Source organism: Copidosoma floridanum, unplaced genomic scaffold (genome assembly GCF_036245765.1).
Source record: "Copidosoma floridanum isolate Cflo_tuat_1 unplaced genomic scaffold, Cflo_Japanese_pri ptg000019l, whole genome shotgun sequence".
Classification (NCBI taxonomy): domain Eukaryota; kingdom Metazoa; phylum Arthropoda; class Insecta; order Hymenoptera; family Encyrtidae; genus Copidosoma; species Copidosoma floridanum.
The window spans coordinates 5,283,380-5,306,825 of record NW_028321896.1 but is presented as its reverse complement, the minus strand read 5'-3'; the positions used below and the strand labels follow the sequence as shown (position 1 = coordinate 5,306,825).

Here is a 23,446-nt window from a genome sequence, read left to right as displayed (position 1 = left end):
AACCAAAGCCATGTGTGCTTGTGTGAATCAGGGTTTCACATAATTCACATAGAGATATTAGAATTCTAATATCTCTATGGGGGGTTTCATCCCCACTGACCCCCATCACTCCACCGCCTCTCTCTCGCTTGCTCAGTCCTGAAAATGACATCTTTAGCTAAGTACAGCGCTACACGGGTGAAGGAAAGGGTTTCAAATTTTTCTAAGTTTCAGTTTCAGTCCACGGTATGGTAAATATAGTATACGACATTATTGAAACAAAAAAGTTAGTCGTTAAATGTGATTTATAGAATAATTAAAATAAAATCTTTTATGACCTTGATTTAACTTGGATTCTAACGAGGGTGAAAGAAATTGAAAAAAACTAATTTCTTTCTGCTTTTAAACTTTTTTCAGCAGGATTTCTCAATTTACTCCGGATGGACACGATTTTGAAAAGTTTTGTTTTCAAGTTCATTTTGTAAGTTTCGTCATACAGTTTTTCAAATAAAACGTATAAATCCTGAAATCAAGCACAATAATCCATTTTCAAAGTTCAAATTGATGAACTACAGTAGGGATGATTTTATGTAGAATCATCCACGTACAACAATATTTTTAGGTATATTTTGTGTTGTTTTTATTGATTCACACATCATATACACCTATAGGTGTACGTATACGTATAGCATGGGCGTATTATGGGTAAATACCATAGAGAATACTCTATGGTAAATACGAAACTAAGCTTTTGCAGACAATACAACATACTTACAGTGTGGACAGTGTGTGCTCACATGCAATTGATTCCTTCCATGCGACGTATGTAATAATGTTTTGATAGTACTATCAAATAATAATAATAATAATAATAATATTAGGCAAAAGAGACAGTAATATTTCTTCGATAAATTGGCAAAAGTGTCAAAATGACGATGGAAACAATGGAGACAATGGAGCAACAATCCGAGAACACTGATTTAAAGCCCAAGGACACAAGGTATACCTACGTGTTATTAATACCAGTAAAGATTTTTACTTTTTCTTACCATACTTTTACGTTATTCAGCGAGATAAGAAATGGTAATACTACTTGCATTCCAGCATGTATTAAGTTTGAATAAGATGTACTTAATAAAGGGGGGCTCGGCATGGTAAGTGTTTATTCGCTCTCCCCATGACCCGCCGTTGTTGGGGGAACAGGATGCTTATTCAATTAATAAGAGCCTGGCTGTTATGACCGTAGATTTTGTTTTAAAAAATACAGTTTATTTTTTTTATCAAAAACTTAGGATTTTATGTAACAACAAATGGAGATTTTTCTTCAAGTACGATTTGGTTTTACATAATGATCTGTCCATTACTTTGTTAATTTCTTCATGCGAGGTTATATTATTATTATACCTATTGCATTAATCAAGTAGGCTATGTCGTTGTATCGTCAAAGAGGTTTAAAATTTTAAATTCCATTTAAGCAGCCATGCCAAAGAGATCTCGGAAAGATTTACCGACAATGGAGGATCATATGACATGGTAGTGAAAAAAATGCTCAATGACGGACACGAAGGAGAGCTGTGCCTCTGGCTGAAGGAAGTAAGCTTAATCAGATCAGACATGAACTGCCTAACTGAAAGCTGCAATGGCAAAAGTCTTACGTGGCAACCCTCCAGAGTAGTTGATAAATATTGCTGGTATTGCACTAACTGTAAGAAAAAACAATTCATCAGGGACAGTTCATTTTTCTTACAAATCAAGTGTGAACTGAAAATCTGTATGCAAATCATTGTTGCCTGGTGTCAATTTACACCTTCTGAAGTAGTAGTGTCATACTTAGGTCAGTATTAAAAATTATTTCTTCGGTAAACATCGTTCTTTTCTAGTAGTCAAATTAAATTTTTTAATCTATACTTTCTCAATGAATTATATCATTTCAGGATTAAAACACTTTGTTGTTCGAAAAACTTACGAAAAATTAGCAAAAGTAGCTGAACTGTATGTGGTTAATCATATAAATGAATGGATATTAGGTGGCCCAGACAAAATTATAATTATCGACGAATATCCTAGTGGATATATGACGGAAACTTTAATTAACGCTCCAGTTACTAAAAGACGAAATAATAATAATTGTCATACCATTTTGTGCATGGCTGAAGTAAAGGATATTCCTCCTAGAATGTGGATGCATATAATGAACGCTAATCCAGAAGTATGAACCATTATTATTTATATATTATTTACAACAAAATTTTTATAAACAATTTTTAAAAAATTTTCAGTCCATATCTCCGAAAAATGCGAAAAATCAAAAACAAGCAACCAAGTGTGGTATGGTTGAAGAAGCTTTAAAAGAAATTTGTGCCCATGCAAAACCTGGTAGTTATCTCATAGCAAATAAGAAAGCTCGTTGCTGCAATTATGAGTCATTGAAAGAATTAAAAGACTACAAAGTTGTTAGTCTTGAAGGTTTACAAACTCATGATACTCCTGGAAAGAATGAACTCTTAAATAATATTGGTCAGTCATTTGTGATAAAAAGTAACTTTTAAGCGACTACATTGATTAAGTTTGTAATGTTTACTTAATACCGTTACAGAAACCATATGGCAAACAGGGATTGAAGTATGTGAAGATATTCAAGACACCACGCGCGCTCAGGGGTTGCAATTTTTTTATCTACACTTGTGGAGACAAAGATTCGCTACGACCCCAGCAAGTGCTTTTGAGCACATTATACAACACATTGCCGAGTGTTTTCCTTTCACGTAAACTTGTGTGTTTAAATTTAAAAATGTATTATTTTGAGCTTTTCAAATAATTTATTTAGCTAGGAATATTATTAAGAAAGAGACTATTTGTAAGAGTTATATATTTTCTGAGATATTTAAAGTTTAAGCGAGAAAAGAAGTCTTCCAAAACGACATTTCGCGCACAATCAAAAATCACACAAGTGCCTTAAATAACTTGAGTTATGTTTAATTACAACTGTTAACTACTTAGAGAATTTATAAGAAATCAGTGGTTTTTTGCCTTTGTAAGTCTTACAGCACATACTGAGCCAGAGAGGCTAAAGTGTCTTAATAGCATTATATTCTTCAATTCCAGTGAAATATTCCTTTATTGTTATAATGATGTTGATGTGAGTATAAAATATATTACTTAATCTATTTTGTAAACATATCGAATCATACTAAAATATTTATTTTAAGTCCTGAATTGTAAAAAAAAAAAAAAAAAAAAAAAAAGGAATATACAGTTTAATCAAGACAATTTTATAAATAATTTTTATTAAAACGTTTCTATCAATGCAAGTGCAATCACAACTCTTAATGCTGGGTTTTAAGTAAGTTAAAAATTATATTTTTCAAAATTTTTAAAATAATCTCTCTGACCAAAGTACTCAAATCAGTTACTTACTGTCATGTGGAAACGTGATTTTAGAAATTCTAGGTGGTTTGTAATTATAGATTGATAAATTACTATTATAATAATGTTTTGATAGGGGATAATTTAAATGAATTTATGTGTGTCAATTTTTTTTCCACTTTGAGATTGAGGAGTTGCAATTTGTGCCTTTCATGAGTGATCAATGAAGCAATAATGAGCGCTAATTTATTAATAACACAAGAATTATGAAAATTAACTTTTTTTATTGTAAACGTATATTCTTGTACGTATATTTTGTATATGTTTATCAAAATAAATCGTTTTTCACTAATATATCAAAAGTATATTTATCTACTACCCACTTAACAATGAATAATTTTTCATTATAAGAAAACGTATAAAATTATAAACGACATTTACGATGAATTTGACATTATTTTTTTGTACATTTGTTGGTCTTGAACCATTTTTTTAAATACTTTGTATTTCTTGCAGTGAAATCTAAATAAAAGAAATAAAAAATTGTATCATTGACATTGTGAATATTCATATTAAAAAAAATTAAATAAAGTACTTACAAATAAGTTTCAGTGACAGGTTTGATAACATTAGCAGATCCTCCCATAGCTTTAATAGCTTCGTGAACTGATGGGAACGTTTTGGCTGCACAAGCTCCCAAAATTGCTGAACCAAGTAAAACCGATTCACTTTCTACAGGGCAAAGGACAGGTAAACCGAGGACATCAGCTTGAGTTTGAATGAATAAGGGATTTTGGCTTAGTCCACCACACACTATTAGAGATTCTATTTTATGACCAGCTTCTAGTAAAGATTCTAAAATATGTTTTGTACCATACTGCAAATTTTAATGTTTGTTATTTTTGAACATTGAATGGGTTCCTTAGAAGAGAAATTTTAAAAATACGTACAGTTAATGATTGCATGGTAGCTAAATATAAAATCGCTAAACTCTGTTCATCAGTAGACAAAGTTAGGCCACTTATCTGTTGAACTAATAATTAGTCATGCACATGATACAAATGTTTATTAAATAACGTTAATTTTACCATTCCACATAAAGTCGGATCTGCTAGAGGAGAACGATTTCCATGAAAATCAGGCCAAACGTGGAGGTCTTCAGTTAAATACGCCACGTTTGCAAGTTTTTTATCTTTGGCAATGGATTTTAGTAGCAAAGATAAATAATTTTGTATGTGCCTAAAATCAAAAATCAACGCATAAAATATTTGACATTAAGATTTTCAAAACTCTTGCAAACACTTACATCTTAGAAGACAATTGTTTTTGTATCTGCGTTGTAGCTGGATGGGTATCTATAATGTGATCAAGCAATTTACCTGTCGTGCTTTGTCCCCCCTCATTTAACCATAAATCCGGTACCATAGCAGCATAATATGGTCCCCACACGCCATCAACAAATATTTCATATTTACTAATTGCCATGAGACACGTTGATGTCCCACAAATTAAACCTTGAATACAAATACGTGATGAACTTTTGTTTAGTTTTCGATTAAAAAAAAATTAATCTCACCTAATCGACTTGTAAAATCAGAAGAAATATTTGGTGCAGCGCAGCCCAGCATCCCAAGACCGCCGGCATGCGCATCAATGATTGATGTACCAACCGGAGTGTTCTCCAGCAGATTCAATTCCTGGGCAGCTTTTAAAGAGAGGCCATTGCCCACTGGATATCCAGGAGGTTTAACATCTTGACCTTTATAATTTTATGAGTACATTTAAATTTCCAAAAAATTGTAAAATAAATAGGTACATGGTTGAAGAAATTTACCTATTTTTTTAAAATTACTAATAATTAAATCAGACAAGCCGATTTTTTCTAAATAATCAGTGTTCCAATGATTCTTTCCCATTGGTCCAGCACTAAAGTTCCATTTACACACTAACGAGCACAAAGATCTACAATAAATTTACTGATTAATTAAATGCTGTATGCTAATAAAATTTTTAATTTAGTAACATAAAGTACCTAGATTCAATACTTGTGGCTTTCCATGTCAGAAAATCAGGAAGATCAAAAAAGAATTCAACTCTTTTCCAAGAATCTGGTAAATTCTGTTTAAGCCACAACAATTTAGGAATTTCCATTTCAAGCGACACTTTTCCCCCAACATATTTCAACATTGTATGGCCAAGTTTATTTATATAATTAGCTTGCTCTTCAGCTCTATGATCCATCCATAAAATGATATTCTGCATATCATCCCCTATAATAAAATGAAATAATTTCAATAATATATCCATAAATATTTGATCATATGAAAATTAATCACCTGTAAGACTGACAGTAACAGGTAGACCATTTTTATCAATTGCAACCAAGGAACAAGTAGCATCAAATCCAATCCCCTTAATACATTTTTTGGGTGTATCTGCTATAACTGTCTAAAAAAAAATACGTGTACAAGTTGTTTTAATTTCAAAATTCCACTATCCAACGAAAAATATCATAAAGCCTTACCCTAACTACATGACAAACAGCTGACCAAATATCATTGGAAGACTGCTCGTAAAAGTTAGTGTGTGGATTGAAAGTTTTGATTGGATGAACAGCTGTTTCTATGACTTTTCCTTTTGAATCTACTAAAGCTGCTCTAACACTGCCTGTTCCCACATCCACACCCACAAAATAGTCCATTTTTTTCACTCTTTGGGCAGTAATTTTCAACCAAGTTCAATTGTGGTGCTGTCAGCTTCTTGGCTGTATGAATGCATGCATTAACTGAGCTTGTGTCTGAAACGAAAAAAATCCCTTTATCTTTAAATTTACTATATTTTTGCGACATAATCATGACTAAATTAACTGTTTGCAGTGGCATGACCTCTAGATAAGACTGTTCAAACGCAAATGTATGTTCGATATCCACAGGCATAGTCAGTCAAGTTTAAATAATACGTTTATTTAAACTCTTGAAGCACACGATTATTATATTATTGTTGTACCGCAAGGTATGACAATTTTCTCGGCAAACAAAAATCATTGTCTCTTCAAAAAGCTTTGGAAAAGTAATCCTTTGACCCAATATCAACATTTTTCAAACTAAATTGCAAGATAAGACAGACGGTCATGAAAAAAACGCTTATCAGTTGCATCACAATGTAAAAAAAAAAAATCTTATCTCTCGTCAGATAACGAACCGGAGCCTTTTATTGCTCCAAAGCTGCAAAAACACGTGGTATCTCTTTGTTTACATTTTCGACCGCGGTAAATATATATGTCATAAGTGTTCTGCTACTGCAGACGTCACAATCAACCGCACGATCCGTGATCTGATCGCGTCAGTTTTTCAATAGTTATTTTTCAAAGTTGGATGCCATAAGTATTCTGTTTTTAAAAGGATTTCTATAAGCAAAGAAAGTGAGCCTATATAGTATTGTACGCAAGTTTATGTAATAAATAGTATAACCTAGAAACAAATGTGTAGTCGATTTCTAACCTCAACATGGTTCGCTACAAGAACAGGTGATGGTTTGTTTACTTCTGTTGAATTTACATAGATTTTAATAGTATTAACATTTGTTGCAGATATTTAACAGTTCAAGTGTCTCTTAAGAATAAAGGTGATCAATCACTGAATTTAAAAACCAATGCCTTACACGAAGCTATTCATAGGAAGGTATGGGAGATGTACGGCGATTTCGGAACTGCAGCGATAAAAGCTGGCTTTTCTGGTACAACATGCTTTTATACTCTATTTTTTTTTAATTTGTATTTTAAAATAATACTGTTAATATTATTTAAGCAAAGTATTGCAACGCTCACACGAGAATTGCACTGATTAAAGTACGTCATGGGCCACACAATTTTTTGCTAAAAGCTGTTCCAAAAATCATTGATGTTGGAGGTAAACATGTTTCTGTAAAGATTATTTACGTTGGAGCCACCATGAAACATTGTTTTATGTTTATCAAGGTAAATTTTTTTGGTAATTATCAAAAGTGTTTAGTACAAGAGTAAACATATTTATGCAGCATTGACTTCACATTAGAAATACCAGACTAGGAAGTTGGAGTCAATGTGGAGCAAAATGGAGAGCGCAAAAGAGAGAAAAGACCTTGAGGCGGCATTAATGACCATGACACCTGCTATGAAGGATTTTATGTAAAAAAATAAGATGACTGTGATACCATAATTATAAGACAAGAATAGCTGTTGGCTAAAAATACGTTTTTTAGTAGCTCCAGTGTAACCATGGGTAAAAATGATAAGAAGAATACATTTTTTTATTTAGTTAAAATTTAGATAAATTTCAATTACAAATACATTTCCATGCATACCATCACACCGTAGTTGTTAGAAAAAAAGAACAAAAATTTTTAAATAAGCCCTCTCTCTAAGACAACCTTTGAATCTGCCCTTCAATCAAAGGAGTCGTTTCATAGAAATCACCAATAGGTCAACACGTGCGTGCGCAGGAATGGACTCTGCATCTCTGGCGGTCTCGGCGGCGGCGGCAAGACCACTGGGGCGTTTTTTTTTTTTCTCTGCTCCGGTAACTCCGAATGAATACTCCCAACCAAGGCTCCCAGATTTTAGGGAGTTCGCCGCATGCGCAGTGCGCAATCACCCTTTCTCTATAGAGCAAGCTGGAGCGGGAGAGTCCCCCTACCCATACCTTTAACCTAAGCCCCGCCCACTTCTCACAACTTAAGTATGACATCTTGTCTAGTAGGAGTACAATCGACGATAGCCGCGCGGGCTAAGTCTTTTGCCCCAGCCAAACTTGCCAGCTTTCGAATCTCTCTGATGATTTTTTTTTTTTTTTTTTTTTTTTTTTTTTTTTTTTTTTTTTTTTAATGTACGTTATACATAAAGTGTTACAACACGTTTATGTAAATAATTATATGTATAACGTTTTAATACTAAGACATAATTTTAAAAAATACTATGTACAAGACAAGGTAAGTAAAATTATAAAACAAAATATTCGTCACTTATTAAGGAAATAAAAACATTATTATTTTGTGAGTTAAGTGTCGAATTATGATAATTAAAGTATTATTTAGTATTTAAAAATTACCAAACGACACGTCTTGATCATTGTTAATTTAATTCACTATTACATTATTATGGTCGGTAAGCAACACTGTTTAATACATTAATCTGTCCCGAATTGCACGACCTTTTTTTTGATTCGTGTATCATTAATAACTTACTTCGCTACAAGTATTTATTCTTGGAAATACGTCTCGTCGAAAAATATGGATTGCCATAAAAGCTCATGCTGCAATTTCTCAATATTTTTCTATATGTATCCTAAAATCACTCGACAAAAAATAGTGAAAAAATTCATGCTGATTTCAGACAGTATAATTAATAAAATATATGAATTTTTAGTTGTTGTTTAATAAGTAAACAACTTTTTTTTCGCTTAGAGTATGTTTATTACAGCACGCTCTCTCTGTAGTTTCTCCAGGCTTGAGACCGGCACATTTACTGTGGCCACATTACGCGCGCGGTAATTTATTTACATTCACGTTCGAAATTAAGAAAAAAATAAATAAATAAAAATAAAGAAAACAAGGACTAGGCAACAAAATTAAGAAAATCATTTAACATAAGTTGCAGGGTTAATTGACGTCAAGGTAGCAACGTTAGAACCATTATTCTTTTCGTAAACATTTTAAAACTGGAATTAAAGTTAGTCAACAAAAAATAGTAGTGTAGATCATATGTATTGTACCCTGTAACGTATTCTGCAGATGCGAAACTTTAACGCATATACTTTGTTTTCAAGGCTGTGAACTACTGGTCTTGTTTACTTTTTGCGCGTATTCAGCGTGAATCCTTGGCTCGTGGACTCGCGCGCACTTGTTTTTTTTAATGTAATAGTGAATTAAATTAACAATGATCAAGACGTGTCGTTTGGTAATTTTTAAATACTAAATAATACTTTAATTATCATAATTCGACACTTAACTCACTAAATAATAATGTTTTTATTTCCTTAATAAGTGACGAATATTTTGTTTTATAATTTTACTCACCTTGTCTTGTACATAGTATTTTTTAAAATTATGTCTTACTATTAAAACGTTATACATATAATTATTTACATAAACGTGTTGTAACACTTTATGTATAACGTACATTAAAAAAAAAAAAAAAAAAAAAAAAAAAAAAAAAAAAAAAAAAAAAAATCATCAGAGAGATTCGAAAGCTGGCAAGTTTGGCTGGGGCAAAAGACTTAGCCCGCGCGGCTATCGTCGATTGTACTCCTACTAGACAAGATGTCATACTTAAGTTGTGAGAAGTGGGCGGGGCTTAGGTTAAAGGTATGGGTAGGGGGACTCTCCCGCTCCAGCTTGCTCTATAGAGAAAGGGTGATTGCGCACTGCGCATGCGGCGAACTCCCTAAAATCTGGGAGCCTTGCTCCCAACTCCCAACTCCGATTAGTCCGATTCCCCTTTCGCAAGCAGTGTGCGTGCGTACGTTGGCCGTGCGGTCATTCGAAGTCGAACCGCGACAATCGCTCTCTTTTTCCCTGTAAATTTTTCATTTTTTTACATTTTACCCAATTGTTATCACACATCAATCCCATCTCTGTAAATACGTAAGGATATATAAGTACGAGTAACGAGTTCTTGAAAAAAAGGGAAATAAGGTCAAACTACCACAAGAGTATATACGTTTATTCGTCAGCATTCATTGTACACGAAATTCTATTGTCTTCTTCAATAAGAAATACATCACATCCTGCAACCTGGTATTGGGCATAAAAGTAAAACAGCTACATCGTTCAGTTAGTGCTTTCCCATACATCAGGAAGAGGAAGATTCCTGCGGATCGATCTCCGCCGGTGGCTGTTTGTAGCTGCAGCGTGGGAGAAGGAAAAGAGGAGAGCAACGAGGGAGTAAAAAGAAAAAAAAAAAAAAAGAAGGGTAGTAGCAAAAACGGTGTTCACCTATAACAAATCCTGCAATACCTCTCGATGCGCAGAGGGTTGCCGCTGCAGTAGCAGTCCGAGGATACATAACCTGCCAGGATATTCGTTATCCTCTCGACATGCAGGTATCTTCCACCATCGTCTGAACGAACGAGGTGAGAATTACTTGTTGTTTACGTTCCTATTATTTTGTTGTTTTTTTTTTTTTCTTTGAACGCAGCTCTGGTTCTTTCACCAAGACAAACTGCGTGCAAAGTACATTTTGGAGCACTTTTTAATCGTAAACATATTATTGTCAAGAGTGAGAGCACCAGGAGTAAAAAACTGTTGTATAAACTCGTACATCTTACGTTCTTTCGTTCGTTTTTGTCGAGTTTTTCATTCGCATTCATTTCGTGCACGCCATGTGTGTGTGAATACCGTACAAATGGATGCGTATGATGGGGGAGAAAGAAGGAAGAAGAAATGACTGCTGTAGTATGTATTTATAACATTCGCATTTGATGGTGGTATACGGGCAATATGGGATTATGGGCTTGTAGTATGGTGTGTGCATAGTAGATCAAAAGATAAACAATCCACTGTATTGTATAGGTACGTAGTTATAACTATGCTCTTTTTTTCACCCTCCTCGGGTAGGCTCCATGACCAGATGTTTTTTGTGCCTTTGCGGCCAAAGCGAGCCATAGAGCCATTGCAGTTGTTTTTTTGTGCGGAGCCAAATATACATTTGATTTCGATGTCCCCGTCGAATGTTTTTTTGCGCAAAAATTCGCTTGTCATTCGTTTGTTGGTCTATTGCGCGTATTGTTTTGTGAAGGTATCTACTTTTTGACTCTTGAATCGTTTACTGGTTAATTTTTTTATAATCTCGTTGAGTTAAAAATTTTTATCAAAACATTTTATTCAGAGTTTGACAGAATGAAAGAGTTTTTACGTAAACAGTGCGTGTGCAGAGGTATTGTGGTGTTTGTTTTATATTAATGAATGAAGGAACTTTGAGATGTTCCAAGACGTTCTGTCAAACAATTGGCTGAAAAAAAAAAAATTCAAGTTTAAAGCCTGACTTTGCCCTCTGTGCACATGACACTACTACTCCTATTTTGTAAAAAAAGCTAAACAAAGCCCTTTGATGATACAGTCGAGAGGGGTTGCCGATAAATTTTTCGATAGAAATTTCAAAGGTCGTCTCTTTCTTGTTCATCGCCAAGATAAGTGTACACCTATGGTCTATTGTGCCAAAAAATTTCGAACAAACATTAGTGCTCTATAACAAGTAGGGTTGCGATTCCACAGTGCCAGAGTAAAAATAAATACTCGGCGTGGCCAGAGAATTCCAGGGGAACTGGAGCTACCGCGGGGATTCGCCCAAATTACCGCTTGTCAAAACGACAGAGAGAGAGAGACGAACACGCTAAAGAATCTCGAGAATCCAACGCGCGCTGTGGGTAGTAGGTATTAGGTATATTTAAATCCCTCCCGATTGCATCACGCGCCATTCCAGATCAAAGTGTCACCGAACTCCCGTATATATACACACGCGTGTAGGGTATATATTATTTTCTGCAACATAAAAATACACAAAAAAAACCCCTTTACCAAAGACGATGAGAATTTAGACCTCTTTACAGCAATACAGCGTCCTCGACATAATTTTGTATGCATGCAGGTAAGTATACTTGCGGGAATAATCGAGTACCTACAAGAGAATCGGGTCGAAACTTCAATTAATGTACAACATACATTATATAGACGAACGACTCTCCCGGAAAACGCGTTATACCTGTATATGTCCAATTTCTCTCTCGCAAGATCGCCCATCTGGGTGATCCCCATCTGCTCAGCTGATTATTCATCTTGTCACGCGTAGGTATATACATATATTACAGGCAAGGTGTACGGGCTCAAGCTAAGTCTATCGATTGTCCACGTAACGTGCACACTGCGTACACGTGTATTTGTAATATGCGGTCGCACACACATTATTTTTGTATATACGTAGTCCCCTGCATGGCCCATGCACACCCTTGTTACCGCCCTTGTCCCCAAAATCCGGTATACATATATATACTTGCCCTGCGTGCAGCTGCATTATTTTGTACTTACACGTCGAACGAATCGTTTTAATTTTAGATCATCGACGCTGGATTATACATGTGTAACGGATGTTATACGTACTATCGGTTTTCTCTCGCAGAAATTTCGAGAAAGTCCCGAAGCGCCTTTTTACATTCTCTCAATGTCCGCGGGGTCGAGCGAACGAAATCACTGGGAGATTCAAAAGCTGCAAGACCACGTGTGCATGCTCTGGAACGAAAGATGTTGTTTTTATTCAAATTGGCTCTGCGAAATCGAAAGACTTTGTACGAGCAAAAAAAGGGAAACAAGTTGGGTATCAAATGTGTGTACAAAAGGGGAAGGAAACGGCACGCGCGCGCGCAAAACCGCGCATGTTTGGCTTGCAACCCGCGAGAAGATGTGGAGAGAGAGAGAGAGAGAAGCACCGCGAGAGATAAACTTCGAAAGACGTCCGCGTGGCACGGTTTACCGAACCGATGAGCCGCAAATAGAATTTCACGGGCCGCTTCGGTGGAGGGGAAAAAAAAAAAAGAAACGCGAATTTTTTTTATGGCCCGTTTCGAATGGAGCCTCCACCGCGAAGCTCAAAGTGATACGTGTGCCTTTGGAAATCGATCGGAAGAAGAACAGCCCCTTTTACATGTACATGTTGTACACCTCACACCGATAAGAAATAATGGCAATCGATATATTACATGATCCGTATTCGGTTCACCGTCGTCACGAACAGCCTATACACCTACATTATATTATATATTACGTCCTTTGATTGCGACCTTCTCTCTCTGAACGTATGACCTATACAGGAGAGCGTCGAATGTAAGACTGCGCGAAGCGTCCTCCTCAGGTTAAGTATATCCTCCTCGTTCTCCTTTCAAACCTTAAGGAACAGAAAGAAAAAAGAAAGGAACACCGTTACACAGCAGCCGGAACTCCCCCGTATAGGGAGACTACGCGTCTCCGAGAGAGGGATCCTCCTCTTCAAAGGATACACGTACAATGTAGTATATTATTCGTTATACCTACGCGTATTAAAATATATATGTGGGGGTACATACACACGTATTTATACATGGGGGAGGCTATAAGAGAACCAGAGCCCAAACAATGTGCCAGCCGTTCGTATGTTTTTTTTTTTTCTTTTACAGTACGTTGGCCAACCATCTGGGATGTTTGTACTTACATTACTTTATTTAATGTCAATGCTGTACATTCGTTGAATTCTTATATTTATGTGTACTTGCAGCCTCTCTCTTTTCCCGGCCATCAACGTACTTACAACGAGTTACAAGTTATACGCATGTTCGCAAAAACTGTTTCTCAACGAAATCCAACCAACTAACCGCGTCCTTCTCTCTCACTCTCACCCTTCGTTACACCCGTAATTATTTATCTTGGCAGGCCTGCAGTGGTGGTCGTCGGATATACGTACCATATGTGTATATACGCGTGCAGGCAGTAAAGCTCGTAAAGAGGAGGAAGCAACGCGCGCGAGTTGGCTGATTCGCGCGGATGCTGGTAATTCCTCTACCTACCCCCCTATTATACGTATACCTCGTACGACATGCACCGATACTCTCGGTTGACATTTTATATTTTTTGTACATACTAGGAAGAAAAAACAAAAATTCTAGATTGCACAGTTTCTATTGTGCACAATTGATTGCGATGTGTGTTGAACGAGAGAGGAATTAATTTAACTCCGTCTCGGTAGAATATAATACATGGTATATGTATTATAACTCACGGAGTACCAAGATTACATCCCATATACTTCCCTACCTTCCGTATATTATACATTATCTCATAAAACACTGACCAGAGATTAAAAGTGACGTTAAACTTGAAGACAAATTTTTATTTGTGTCTTTTTCCAACGCAAGTATATACAAGTATGTACCTATATGAGAAAAACCACAAAAAATATTCCGTTTTTGTCCTCCATTTTAATAAATTAAAAAAAAATTTTCTTTTTAATGGGGAACAAAACCAAAGATATTTTTTGTTAATTTCCACACGTATACAGGTATTATAGTAGCTCTGAAGGGTAAATATTCAAATGGGGCGTTTTTTCGTTGGTCCATGTACCTATTAATGACATTAAATAGTTGCATCTACGTATACAGAGTTAATTTGTTTACGTATAAAATATATGTATATACATAATTATGTGAGAAATACTTTTGCGTTCGAGTAAGTGCCTCCGGTTGGATGAAAAAAAAAAAAGCCTCTCAATTGTCTCGCGTAGCCAAATCCGATACTCACTCCTTTCTCGTCACCCACGTCTTTGTTTTTTTTTTCTTTGCCCAGGCTGTACAGACTTTTTTGTCGACTCCTCCCCGAAGTAACTCATTCTCGGTCATAACTCGCGTGTAGTGTATAGGTACATATATAAGTATACAGGATAATAAGCTCCTCCGCACCCTACAAACAACAACAGCAACATCAATTTGCCATTAGCGAAGGAAACAATCGACTATCGCAAGATGGGTATACCCACGTGGCAATTAATTCACGATTCATATCGAACGTCACGTTCATTACTCTCGAAAGCGGCGCGGATCGTGCAGTCCCAGTTTGGCACGGTTGATTATTAAACGCGCTCAAACAGCCGATTCATTAAATGGCCCGCGGATAGTTAACCATTATGGAAAAAACGAGAGAAAAGGGAGGGACATTATACATCGTGTACGTGTATTCTCGTTAGTCATTTTCGTTTATAGAGATACACGTACCGGAGAGTATAGTGTGGGCGTGTGCGTTGGGTATATATTACACCTATAGTGTAGTGTAACGGGTGTGCGCTATCGCCCGGGAAATTTCGCTACACCCGAGACGATCTCCGATGATGATGATGATGAGGCTTTTGGGAAAGTCGAGCGCTTTCGCGCTGTGTTTTTGAAGAAAGAAAACCCTGGTGGACTAAAAATAACGCCAGGGTATATGCCGTTCTTGAACGACAAGTGTACTTTTTAATGCTATTGGTGGCTCGTTACAAAAGGTATCGATGCGTGTATCTACTTGCGAGAAAAAAGAAAAAAAAGTGATCCGAGCAATATAAAAAGTTGCGTTGGCAATTAAGTATCACTCAAAATTACGGCTTCTGTATTGGATTTCGCACACGCACGTGTCGAAACATACATATCATCAGCTGATATACACAAATCTCGAATTTCCATACCCTATAACACAATGCACTGATATGTAAGTATACGTTGCGAAAGGCGATCGGATTCCGATTCACACTCGAACTAATTGCTAAAAAAATCCGTGTTTTCTTTTTATCTTCCAACCCGTAAGTACCTGCACGTGTATAGTTAACCATGTTCACGGTGAAAACTCAAAATTATACTCGAACGCTTCATCGCCGGCGTAAATTGCCTTTCTCGTGATGGACGGATTTGGTATTGTTATACATATACCTACGTATTACGTAGAGGAGGGGAGGTTGTTTGCAATAATATCTATACAAAAGTATACGCGTATACATCTCGATTTGGATTTTAATGAGACGGGAATAATTATAGTTCTATACAAATAATGGAGTCCAAATACGCATAACAATAAAATGGGCTACAATATGATGTCGGTGTGTTGTTGCGTGTCCTTGCAACGATTCAACTGTATATTACTTATGTGCAAACGACAACTGTAACAGCTCACCGAACAAATCAGTACTTAGGCAAGTATATACTTACTCCCGCAAAAAAGTAAAAAAAAACTTGTACATACACGTAATCCTCGATTCGCGCTACTTATAAGTATATGTATTTATATAAAATATGCTAGTTTCTTAACTCAACTAACTGAGAATACCTATATACATGCCCCCCCCCACTGCACCGTTGGCATGTACCGCACCGTGTGTGTATCTTCTGCGGAAAAAAAAAAAAAAAAAAAGGATCATCGACATCAAGCCTTTCAAAGGGAAAAAAAAGGATCATTTACCCGGTGAGCGCATCGAATGTCAACAGGCTCTTTCTCCCTGCCGTGTGGATGAATTTCATTTTGCTACGAGGGAGAGAGTAAAGGTATACAATATATATGTATATGATATATGTATACGTATCAGGTGGCGCGTTGCGATTATCAATGAAACCCGTGTATATAATATACCCACCCACTCACCTTGCGTAGGCAACACATGTATCATATCGTCGAAAGATATATACGTGACGCGCGCACTGCTGTACCTCGTATCTATATACTTCCTTTTCCTTTACCGCCTCCGAATACTTAGGTATAATATTTATATTGTGTTCCTCGTATGTATATTGATAGAGAGAGAGAGAGAGAGACTCCGATAATCGCACCTTTGTACTGTTTTTTTTTTCTTTTACTTTTAATAGAGCGTTACTTACGTCGGAAGAAGTAATATACAAGACAGAAGCCCGAGCGTTGATTATTCCCGCAGCTGCGTGCGCTTCTTCTCGAGCGATGCTGGTAGAGTACTGAGTGTATACCTATGATATTATAGCTCTGCGGTTGTCACCGTCGAGCTACAGGAGTTATTAGCCCGGCTGTACTTATACTGGTATACGAGCACCGTTTATCGAGAGATTATCGGATGTAAGTAGAGCGAGTTTGCAGAAAGAGGATTACCGCTTGGCTGGGTTTTTTTTGCCTTTTCATCGTTAAACGGGTATATTGGTGGGGTTCTTGATCGTTTGCACAAGTCATACGATGTACTGTAGCGGCCATTGAAAATAATAATAAATAAAAAATAATAATCATCAATGATTATACTTGTATATATTATGCATACGGTGTAACGCAGTTTTGTTTATACGCATCTATATATACATAGCCGTGCACGAATTTTTGCGTCTCGTTGTACCGGATAAGTACACAAGTTGCGCTTTCTTGTGAAATAATTCCAAGTCACATGGAATGAAATAAATCATTCTATAACCATCAATTAAATAGTTTAAAAAAAAAAAAAAAAAGTACTTACATTTTGACGTTGTATCTGGCTATTATATATATTAGACAACCTGATGGACTTTATATGACAAAAATTACAATGACAAAGAGGTAAAAAGATAATATATATAGTATGTATTTATGTATACAAGTGGCCGTCGCGAGGTAGCGACAATTTGTCAAGCAGCTATATATATGGGGCTCGGAAGGACAAGAATATTACATCTTGTTAGCATTGTCTGCGTAGTACCTTTTATATATGCATGTACGCGCTACGGAATACCTATAAATAAATAGGTGCCTATGTGATACCTACACATGTTAAATGAAAAGCTTGTGCATCAAGCAAAAGTGTACGAAGACGACACGAGTCTCGTATAACATTTAATTGTATTTTACAATTTATACTGATATATACAGGTAATACCGTTAATATACTACTATCGGTATACATAAAATCAATGATACATCTTCCGAAACAGTCGATTTACCGTGCGCATTCAGTTCGAAATTTATACTTTAAACCCAAGAAATCAAGACTCATCGGATTAAATTGTGTAAACGTGTTAATGCCGAATCTCCCTCTATACCAGCACGAGCCTATATTATATTATAAATCAATTAAGGAATGTATCGCGCACGACTCAACTGTGTGTATATATATATGGTGACCCGCGATTGAGCCATCAAGCGTCGCGTAATCCACCCGCATCCGTGTAATACGTATACATATACACCACCACCCCCTCGATCATCCGTACCAGTAAAACCACGCGGCGACCCTGACGGATTCTACGTTTTATATACACGCCCTCGGATGAATATCCAACGCTTATATAGCTCCCCGAGAGTTTTCAATGCACCCGTACATGGGGTATATAGTCATCAGCTCGAGCCACCCTACACCCCTTTACACAAGTACTTACGACACGATAAATTCCATGTATAGCCTCCCCGCAAATCTTCCCCCTCGTGAAAGTCAAATATATATACGTCGAAGGGCTGCGTGACACCCCGTCCCCTCCTCTTGGCAGGAGAAGACTTTCGGAAGAAGCTCCGCCGTCGTCTTTGGTATACATACAGAGATGTATATACTTGTAATATGTGCGCGGGAAATGAAAAATTTCTTTTTTTTTTCATGCCACGGCCCACGTGAGGATTTTCCGCGCGAAATGAGCGCATATAGGTCGTTGCGTGTCGCACGAGCCGCGGCTGAGCCCCTCGGTAAACGGCCTCGGTGGTATGCGTCCCCCCGAATTCCCATACGTATACCAAAGACCTCCTATAGGCTCGCTTCTTCTTCTTCTTCTTCTTCGTACCTATAATATACCTTGCCTATACGTACAGTGGTGTGGTCGTTGACATCCAGGGTATGTGTTTTTCGTACGCGCTACACATAAATACTCCCCGGTTGAGTTTTTTTGTTTTTTTTTATTCGTCGGTCTTTTTGTTTCTTATTCTTTTACACAGGCGCGCTGACTAGCTGCTGACGAATTGCACATCTAAATCAGGAACGATGTGGATCTACCCTTACGCGTGGACTCGCTCGGGGAGGATCAATATCGCACGCGCGACGCTCTCGAGTGTACCTATACTTTTTTTTTTTTTTTTCTTTTTTTTTTTTTTTTTGTAGATGAATGGGAGGAAAAAAAAAGGAAGCATACTCTATCAAACAGCGGCGTTATCATTATCGTACTGCGTTACTTACACGCATCGGCTCTTTCTTCCATCTGCCTCATCTTCCTTTCAAGTGTATACCAAGTATATATACTCACTCGCTACTCTTTTCTTTCTCCACAACCCCTTAATCATTTTCCTCTGTGTTTTTTTTATATGTGCACACGCACCCAACTTCTTAAAGAGCGCACGACGCAAGTATATATACATGATAATGTAAAGAGCTTATAAGTAGCTATCTGGCGTGCGCGCACTTAATAGGGCAGCTCTTTCTCCTCCCGTGTTACATGTAACTTCTACGAGGATATTTTAATATATATATACATTTACCACGTGGCTCCCTTCTTACGTATACGCTAATAGGTGATGGGTTACCCCCCCCCCTCGCGTGTGTTTTATCTATAAACTCAAGCTTGCACACGATGACTACATTTTTACGAGTTTTTTTTCTTTTTCTTCTTCTCAACGATACACTTTGAGATAATGCTGTAGTTGTATGATATGGTATATGCATGTACTGTTTTTTTTTGTTTTTTTTTTTTTTTTTTTTCTCGTCCTCTTGCACGGGGGAAAGAGTTTCCCGTTACTTTGATAACAGAAGAGAAAATCACAGAGCGCAGCAGCCAGAAGGGATAAGGTACACTCACATATTATATTTGAGACGCGTGTAGGATTTCCGTGTACAATAAACCATAGCTTTACGGTGATGAACCGTATAGCCTTGGCTATGTTTTTTTTTTTTTTTTTTTTTTTTTTTTTGCGCCTCCAATGAATTTATCTTCCCTTTTGAGAGCCAAATATTGAGAATAATTGTTTCCGAAGAGCTGTGCAATATAAAAGACATACGACGTCGTACTTGTTATTTTATTTTTTTTTTTAAGAGGGTTGGTGGATGTTTTGTCGATTCGGTATACGTAATTATAGTGTCGCTGCGTTACTAAATATTAAGTATATTCGTCAGGTTATTAATCGCACGACGGTGAGTCACGTGCAGGTGATTCACGACAACATGATATCGTATTGTATAAGAATTTAACACACAACATTATTGCATAGTAATATATTCGTATAATTGGCTCATTGTTGTAATTTCCTACGTGTATAAGAGTACAACACACATTTAAAAGTATAATTTAAATTTTAGATGGTTGTAACGTTTTCACTTTTGAGCTGCCCTGTTGTCCATTTTTTTTCTTTGTCCACAATATGTCCTGCGATCGAAATTTACAGCCAAATTCAGAGCGCTGCATTCACCTCATTTGCAATTTTATTTTCACCGTTCGTGCGAAAACAAAAAAAAAAAAAGAAAGGAAAAAGTATACAGCAGTCCTGCAATATTTTCGAAAATCCACCTGCACCTGCACCGGGCAAGAGTACACAGGTATAAAAATGCTTTTCGCAAATCCCACTTTATAGCACTCTCGGTCTCTTTATGACACGTGGGGCCATTTAGACCGAAATCGATGAACCCTCTGTCGCTTTAGAATATTTGGGAGTTGTGTCGAGGTGGGGCCACACTAGCGCAAGAACATTCCCAAGGCTCTTTGCTGTGCAGGCATTCTTATAATATCCGCGCTCCTCCTCTTCCCCTTTTGTTTCGCGAGTGTCCCCGTACGTGCGTCTCTTTTAGTATACCATGACCACTATATATATATATTATTCTCTCCATTTAGCGGGCGGCCTCTGGCGCGACGCTGCTAACGAGCATCAGCGGCAAACCAGCACCATCCAGGTCCACGAAACGCGCGCGCGTCCACATTATTTTTCTCATCCGCCTGTCATAATATGTATTGTTTTAATTTTTTTTTTTTTCTCCTCCTATCCGTTGCTACAAATGGCGACTACGCGCGTTACAGTCAATGAGATCGCCGAACATGTGCATTACATACACGGGCGCCTGATCGGATTATCGAATGGGTGATGATGATGATTGTGCACGACTATTTTTAAACTCCCTCTCTCTCTCTCTCTCTCTCGTCTCGGTGTTTCTGTGCAGCGCGCGTTCTTTATTTAATTTATTGACGGGGTTACTGCACTCGCTCGCTGCACTTGAAAGCACTGTTGTGTTTTTTCACGCTAGTTGGCTTTGGGATCTCATGTGCTGTAAGTATATATATACCCACATGTGCATGTGTACGCGATCTCTCGCGGTGTACACCGGGACTGACTTTTTGATTGCTTCGTTTTTACAGAAGTAGTTCATATAGGGTATACTCACGCGCTATATTACATTACATACCACGATGGTAATGGTACTCACCTATATGCGTATTGCTCAAACTACAATTATACATATGTGTATGTAGGGGAGGATTGAAGCAACCATTTGTGCAAACAGGTCATTTTCAGAATATATACAGAGAAAAAAATAAGTTTTCATTTGCAGTCTGATGCGAAGAAATTTTCGGGGCGTTTCAGCTAATAAACCTTACGAGTCTCGAATCGCCGTCAAAGTTCTCCTGGTCAGTCGCAAGCACCAAAGGTATATATATGTATGGTTGGTTATTCGACAATTCAAACCAAACGTATCGATTTCTGAGCAAGTGAGAGAATCATCATATTACTCCCGAGAGTACAAGTACAATACTGCGAGTGGGTATATATATACACCTATACATTGTGCGAGATGAAGACAAAAGCCACTTATCGTCGTTGGGGTTTCCGCACCACCCTCTTTGAACTAAACAATATAAATACATGCTGGGTTGTACGCACATCTATACATACACGTGCAACTTTGCGTACACAACCGAGACACGGGGCGATCCATGTTTTGCTTTTGTTATATAATTATACCTTACACTGCGGAGGGAAGAAACAATGATCGTCACCAAAACGTGTGTAAAGCGAAGCCATCGGACCTATACTCATCACCCATATATGCATAAATGCGTACAAGAGCACCATTCAACTACTCCCCCCTTATGTTTTTCGAAATTTACTTTCCACAGAGCACAGTTGTATATAATCATACGGTTTGACGGGTCTGTATGCGTCTGTATGTACTTGCGCAACAACCCCTTTTTTTTTCTTCCCTCATCGGCACAATGCGCCAGCGTCGCGCCCGAGTTTCTTTTATTGCTCACGAATCGATCCTTTGATTCGACATTGCATTTGTTGTATAATCGCACAGAGTACTTTACCACATTTTTGTTCTTGTGCGCCACTCCATAGATTTTTTGCGCCCTAGCCAGTGCGGTGTACGGCACGAAACGTGTTTGGTCACACGTGTGTATATAAATATATACGCGGGGTGCATATTATGTTCATATTATTGTTATGCTACGAATTGGAAAAGAAAATTTTACACGGTTGTGTTAAAAACCATTTACAATAATCGTAAAAATATATCGACACTTGGGCCTGTATAGGACGCACTCCTCCCCGAATTTTTTTTCTTTTGCTAGTACATTAGTATACGTCATTTATTTTTGCTCGCCCCGTAGACACCACGTTTTACGTGTACAGAGTATATAAATATATAGGAAACTGACGCGGTGATTCCAGGGCTAACTTTTGCGCGCACTCGTTCGCACGGCTAAGACATGTGTCGCACAGACGGACCATACCGCTATACGACGACTTCTCGCTTATTTCGATCGGGAGGAAGGGCCGAGAGAAGAAGAGAGAGAGAGAGAAACTCGTAATGCACGATTATTGTGCGTCATTGTTGTTATTGTGCAAGCACTGCTGTATCCACATCACCATATCAGACTGTATGTATAACTACTGACGAGATGGTGTACCGTCTATTGTAGAATTCTCCGGAGGAAGGGGGGGGGGGCGATCCTCTTGCTACCGCCGCCAATGCCCCATACACGCGGGGAGCTTAAAAAGTACGTGGGCGTCGGTGGTATACGCGATGCTTTGGACGCTCCGACTCGGCTTCTTCTCTTCTCTGCCTTCTTGTACGTTTGTTTTGTTTTGCTTCCCTCTATATACGCGCTATACTGAATTATTTATATTTCTGCAGAGAGGCTCCTTTTGTGCGTCCATGAGAATTGCGTGTTTTTTCGGCAGCGACAACTCCCCCGATGTTGAGGCTTGTGTTTTTTTGTTGTTTTTTTTGCCGGAACGGTCCGTTTCATGTTTGCCGAAACCCCCCCCCCTTTTCTATCTCTCTCGTCATCATCATCGTATTTATGCGTTGAAAATTACACACTTTTAGAATAAATCATCGCGTTTGAATTCAATTTGTGCACATATACGTATATTATAGACTGCTTCCTCGACGTCTGGGGTCGCGCGGCGTTCATTAAATTGATGTACGAAACGAGGCACTCCTGTGAAGCACTCGTGCCCAATAATTGAGGGTTTATTGAAACAAACGGCCTAATGGGCACTAATCGCGTCTCCAATTCAGAGGACACTTCTATACCTACTTGTACGTGTATATATGTATTACATGTATATGCCACCGCTGTTGCAGCTTGCCAACTCCAGACGAGAGAGAGAGAGCCGACCCTTTTTT

The 23,446-nt window shown here is 37.6% G+C and overlaps 4 protein-coding genes across 8 annotated transcripts in view; 3 read left to right on the top strand and 1 right to left on the bottom strand.

Annotated features, from left to right (window-relative positions):
- The first annotated feature begins 98 nt into the window (after positions 1-98).
- Positions 99-3,688, top strand: LOC106635802 (uncharacterized). 4 transcript variants are annotated; one of them, XM_089593359.1, is made up of 7 exons: positions 99-225; positions 397-460; positions 861-979; positions 1,455-1,813; positions 1,914-2,188; positions 2,259-2,496; positions 2,576-3,688. In XM_089593359.1, exons 3-7 carry the CDS (start codon positions 909-911, stop codon positions 2,746-2,748), a joined length of 1,116 nt encoding a protein of 371 aa, XP_089449485.1. In that variant the 5' UTR covers positions 99-225; positions 397-460; positions 861-908; the 3' UTR covers positions 2,749-3,688. The 4 variants fall into 4 exon arrangements, with proteins under 4 accessions (XP_089449485.1, XP_089449484.1, XP_014203433.1 ...); XM_089593358.1 differs by lacking the exon at positions 99-225 and having other exon boundaries at positions 382-460; XM_014347947.2 differs by lacking the exons at positions 99-225; positions 397-460 and adding an exon at positions 477-801.
- On the bottom strand, positions 3,638-16,800 carry LOC106635866 (FGGY carbohydrate kinase domain-containing protein). 2 transcript variants are annotated; one of them, XM_014348048.2, is made up of 11 exons: positions 16,737-16,800; positions 5,870-6,142; positions 5,682-5,793; positions 5,378-5,615; positions 5,180-5,307; positions 4,922-5,104; positions 4,652-4,859; positions 4,434-4,584; positions 4,296-4,370; positions 3,945-4,222; positions 3,638-3,867 (listed from the first exon to the last, which is right to left on the bottom strand). In XM_014348048.2, exons 2-11 carry the CDS (start codon positions 6,044-6,046, stop codon positions 3,783-3,785), a joined length of 1,635 nt encoding a protein of 544 aa, XP_014203534.2. In that variant the 5' UTR covers positions 6,047-6,142; positions 16,737-16,800; the 3' UTR covers positions 3,638-3,782. The 2 variants fall into 2 exon arrangements, with proteins under 2 accessions (XP_014203534.2, XP_089449483.1); XM_089593357.1 differs by lacking the exon at positions 16,737-16,800 and adding an exon at positions 6,846-7,031.
- Pop5 (POP5 ribonuclease P/MRP subunit) lies at positions 6,652-7,615 on the top strand. The gene is made up of 4 exons (XM_014348050.2): positions 6,652-6,871; positions 6,935-7,080; positions 7,152-7,321; positions 7,398-7,615. The coding sequence occupies exons 1-4, from the start codon at positions 6,852-6,854 to the stop codon at positions 7,512-7,514; spliced, it is 453 nt and encodes a 150-aa protein (XP_014203536.2). The 5' UTR covers positions 6,652-6,851; the 3' UTR covers positions 7,515-7,615.
- corn (microtubule-binding protein cornetto) overlaps positions 9,820-23,446 on the top strand; it is a 25,768-nt gene continuing 12,141 nt past the window's right edge. The window contains exon 1 of the mRNA XM_023391673.2: positions 9,820-10,451. The gene's annotated coding sequence lies outside the window, so the exon portion shown is untranslated. The remainder of the gene's footprint in view (positions 10,452-23,446) is intronic.

What these genes read in the sequence shown, in the direction of transcription:
- LOC106635802 (XM_089593359.1), top strand. Translation starts at nt 909, where the DNA reads ATGACGATGGAAACAATGGAGACAATGGAGCAACAATCCGAGAACACT. An exon ending in TAATGAACGCTAATCCAGAA is followed by an intron (nt 2,189 to 2,258) that starts GTATGAACCATT and finishes AAAAATTTTCAG; the next exon opens with TCCATATCTCCGAAAAATGC. An exon ending in TGAACTCTTAAATAATATTG is followed by an intron (nt 2,497 to 2,575) that starts GTCAGTCATTTG and finishes ATACCGTTACAG; the next exon opens with AAACCATATGGCAAACAGGG.
- LOC106635866 (XM_014348048.2), bottom strand. Translation starts at nt 6,046, where the DNA reads ATGGACTATTTTGTGGGTGTGGATGTGGGAACAGGCAGTGTTAGAGCA. An exon ending in TGTTACTGTCAGTCTTACAG is followed by an intron (nt 5,616 to 5,681) that starts GTGATTAATTTT and finishes ATTTTATTATAG; the next exon opens with GGGATGATATGCAGAATATC. An exon ending in GCCACAAGTATTGAATCTAG is followed by an intron (nt 5,308 to 5,377) that starts GTACTTTATGTT and finishes AATTTATTGTAG; the next exon opens with ATCTTTGTGCTCGTTAGTGT.
- Pop5 (XM_014348050.2), top strand. Translation starts at nt 6,852, where the DNA reads ATGGTTCGCTACAAGAACAG. An exon ending in ATGGTTCGCTACAAGAACAG is followed by an intron (nt 6,872 to 6,934) that starts GTGATGGTTTGT and finishes CATTTGTTGCAG; the next exon opens with ATATTTAACAGTTCAAGTGT. An exon ending in ATTGTTTTATGTTTATCAAG is followed by an intron (nt 7,322 to 7,397) that starts GTAAATTTTTTT and finishes ACTTCACATTAG; the next exon opens with AAATACCAGACTAGGAAGTT.